This window comes from Limulus polyphemus, unplaced genomic scaffold (assembly GCF_000517525.1).
Source record: "Limulus polyphemus unplaced genomic scaffold, Limulus_polyphemus-2.1.2 Scaffold4293, whole genome shotgun sequence".
Taxonomy (NCBI): Eukaryota; Metazoa; Arthropoda; class Merostomata; order Xiphosura; family Limulidae; genus Limulus; species Limulus polyphemus.
In genome coordinates, this window is record NW_013669903.1 from 81,555 (window position 1) to 85,173 (window position 3,619).

At 33.4% G+C, this 3,619-nt stretch overlaps 1 protein-coding gene across 3 annotated transcripts in view; it reads right to left on the reverse strand.

Annotated features, from left to right (window-relative positions):
- Positions 1–3,619, reverse strand: part of LOC106470919 (probable cation-transporting ATPase 13A3) — a 69,126-nt gene that overhangs the window by 60,150 nt on the left and 5,357 nt on the right. For all 3 annotated transcript variants that reach the window (XM_022399565.1, XM_022399564.1, XM_022399566.1), the window contains exon 2: positions 2,013–2,180. In XM_022399565.1, the coding sequence (XP_022255273.1) occupies positions 2,013–2,180 (168 nt within the window). The remainder of the gene's footprint in view (positions 1–2,012; positions 2,181–3,619) is intronic.

Consider the following 3,619-nt stretch of genomic DNA (forward strand, 5'->3'; position numbering starts at 1 on the left):
TTCAGAAAAGACATTTAGAGGGATGTTATTACGTGAAAGCTCAGATATACATATATTAATAGTTTCATTTAGAGGGATGTTATTACGTGAAAGCTCAGATATACATATATTAATAGTTTCATTTAGAGAGATGTTATTACGTGAAAGTTCAGATATACATATATTAATAGTTTCATTTAGAGGGATGTTATTACGTGAAAGTTCAGATATACATATATTAATAGTTTCATTTAGAGGGGTGTTATTACGTGAAAGCTCAGATATACATATATTAATAGTTTCATTTAGAGGGATGTTATTACTTGAAAGCTCAGATATACATATATTAATAGTTTCATTTAGAGGGATGTTATTACGTGAAAGCTCAGATATACATATATTAATAGTTTCACGTAATAACATCCCTCTAAATGACTTTATCCCACTGGCTCCCGTCCTGGTATGTTATATGGCCTTCCCAAAATTCATAAAGCAGGTCCCCCTTCCGACCCATTCTTTCCACTATAGGCACACCTAGTTACAAACTTGCTAGATGTTTAGTACCTATACTTCAGCCACTCACTACTAATGAATATACTATCCCGGATTCCTTCCACTTTGAACATGAACTAAGTCAACTACCCCCCTCAGATAATCTCTTCGTGGCGAGCTTTGATGTTACCTCCCTCTTTACAAATATTCCTCTAAATGAAACTATTAATATATGTACATCTGAGCTTTCACGTAATAACATTCCTCTAAATGAAACTATTAATATATATATATCTGAACTTTGAAGAAGCAACATTTTCAGATATAATATTTTTGTTCTTTAGTTCTCTTAGGTACCTTTGGATTTTTTCCTCACGTTGGATGCTAAGAGATAAAGGGTCATTGTTTAAGGTTTTAAATTTTGTAGAATCGTCCAGAATATCATGTATTTTATTAAGGTAGTCATTGCCTTTATCAGGGCGTGTAACATGGATGTTTTTATTTAGTGACAATTACTTGAAGGCTAAGATTTCGTCAGGGATTAGAGGGTTAGGTTCTCTCTTACTATTAAAATTATAAAATGTAGACAGAGCAAGATTTTTTAATTTAGTAATAAAAGAATCATGGGATTGATTAAGATTGCCTTTATCGTACATAGGAAGGTCTTTCAGGTTTCTGTATAGCAGTTCGAATGGATAAAGAAAATTGGCATAATTCAGTTTTCGCGGAGGAAGAGAGAAATTAAGTCCTTTAGCTAGGTCAGATTTACATTGGTTACTTAGTGTAATACTAGTGAGGTTCATGATCAGTTTTAGTCGGTTAAACTTAAATGTCTGAGTTAATACAGCATATATTAATGTCTGGATTTTATAATGATTAATAAATGAGTAATGTAGCAACAGATGTAATTATATATACATGAGGTAGAACTCATGTTACTTAGTATAAGATTTGGATAAGTATTTCATTGTAAAACTTCTCTATCAGTTTGGGAATAGTTAATAAACCTATTACTTGAGATTGATGCATCATAATACTAAAAATATTTATATAAATGCTTGATTTAGTCACAAACTATAAGAGAGGCGAGTTTTTGAATGAATGAAAAGAAAAAAGCACCAATTTAACTTCTTTACATAATAACTTCTCTCCACCAATAGTGGTCATTCGGGATATTTATAGCAGATATATCAAAATAAATGGAAACCGACAGACTTTGAAATACGTTTTTCGAAATGCAATTAGAAATATACAGACACCTTGAAACACGTGCAAGTCAATAGCCTCTCCAAACTAATGAATTTAGCTGAAGAATATTTGTTGAATAATAAGTACGAACAATTTCTACAAACTGACCGTTACACGTGAGATCTACCCGTTTCACTGATAGTTGACTTAACATGCAATCAACGAGTCTTGGCGAAATTAACAAAAACTGATATTAATGAGATTGCATTACCCGTAAACAGTGGCGCAAAGAATAGAAAAATAACAAACATTATTACTCCTAAATTGTTAGAATGAATTAAATACTTCCTTACTATTAAGACGACCTTTTCTGCTTGCTTAAAAGGACATAAGCTGTGGGTCATCTTTATCCTGATGCTTGGTTTCCATGACATTAGAATCAACAAAGTTCCTCCAGAGAGAAGGACAGCGAAGCAGGTAAGTATTGTCTTTGGAAATGAGAACCGATACCCGGTAATACTCTGAAAAGAATAGAATACCCATTTATACTCTACAAATAGAGTAGTACTCTTAAAAGAACAAAACGTATAAAATAAAATGTTTCCTTTATGCCTTGTGAAAAATGAACGATACACAATCTATAATTTACAATAGATAAACATTTTAGGAAGCATCTTGGTTCAGGATATGGTGAAAGATACAAAAAATAAAAGTTTACAGTAGATTAGCGAGTTATAAAGTAGCTTATCCAGGATCTTTAGAACGATACGAAAAGTACAAGTAAAAAATGTACAGTAAATAAAAGTTTAACCACACAGCTTGTTCGAGATACTGAGATCAATACAAAACTGTGACAAGTGTTAGATTTCGGATTTTAAATACTTTTATTTTCCATATTTCTACTTTCCTAAGTAAAGGTATACAAATATGTTTCATGCTTCGTGAACTGAGGATTTCTAGGAATTAATAGGAGATGTGGAACGCAAAATCACTACTTAATTCTTATGATTTTTTAAAGAAAAACGTCTGGCGTTTAAAACACATTCTTTTCAAGGTCTAAACGTCCTTGAGAAATACTAACTTGGATTTATTTTTTCTCTTCGATAAGTTATATTTTGTAAACAACTTTCTTCAAACCTTTCTTGATGTTTTAAGACTTGGAATTTTAACCAAACATTAAACAATTTCTTGTGCAGTGTTTTTAATTTCTCTTAGAACTTGAGCATAAATACACAGATTATTAAAAGTTTGAAAAAAGGGAAGCTATTTTTAGGTTGAGATGATTGTGATTCTCTGACAGGCATTTAGAATAACGTTTCAGAGGTTACAGACTGGAATATTGGGATCTTAGTATATTATATGCATTTGAATCAGGCTTTAACAACGTTTCAGAAGCTACAGGTTGGAGCCTCAGTATATACGTTTGAATCAGGCTTAATAACGTTTTAGAAATTGTTTGTTTTAAATTTCGCGCAAAGCTACACGAGGGCTATCTGCGCTAGCCGTCCCTAATTTAGCAGTGTAAGACTAGAGGGAAGGCCACCCACCGGCAACTCTTGGGCTACTCTTTTACCAACGAATAGTGGGATTGACCGTCACATTATAACGCCCCCACGGCTGAAAGGTTGAGCATGTTTGGTGTGACGGGGATTCAAACCCGCGACCCGCAGATTACGAGTCGAGTACCCTAACCACCTGGCCATATCGGGCCATTCAGAAATTACAGATTCTAGATATATGCATTTGAATCAAGCTTAATAACGTTTCAAAAGCTACAGATTGGATTCTCAGTATATGCGTTTGAATCAGGATAGACTTAATAACGTTTCAGAAACTACAGATTGGAGCCTCAATATATGCGTGTTACGTCTCCGTTCGTTAGCTGATTTTCCGTAACTTCGTTCCCACGAAACTTTAGCGACACAAGTCCTTTCTTAATAAAATTGGTCTATTCTTTCCG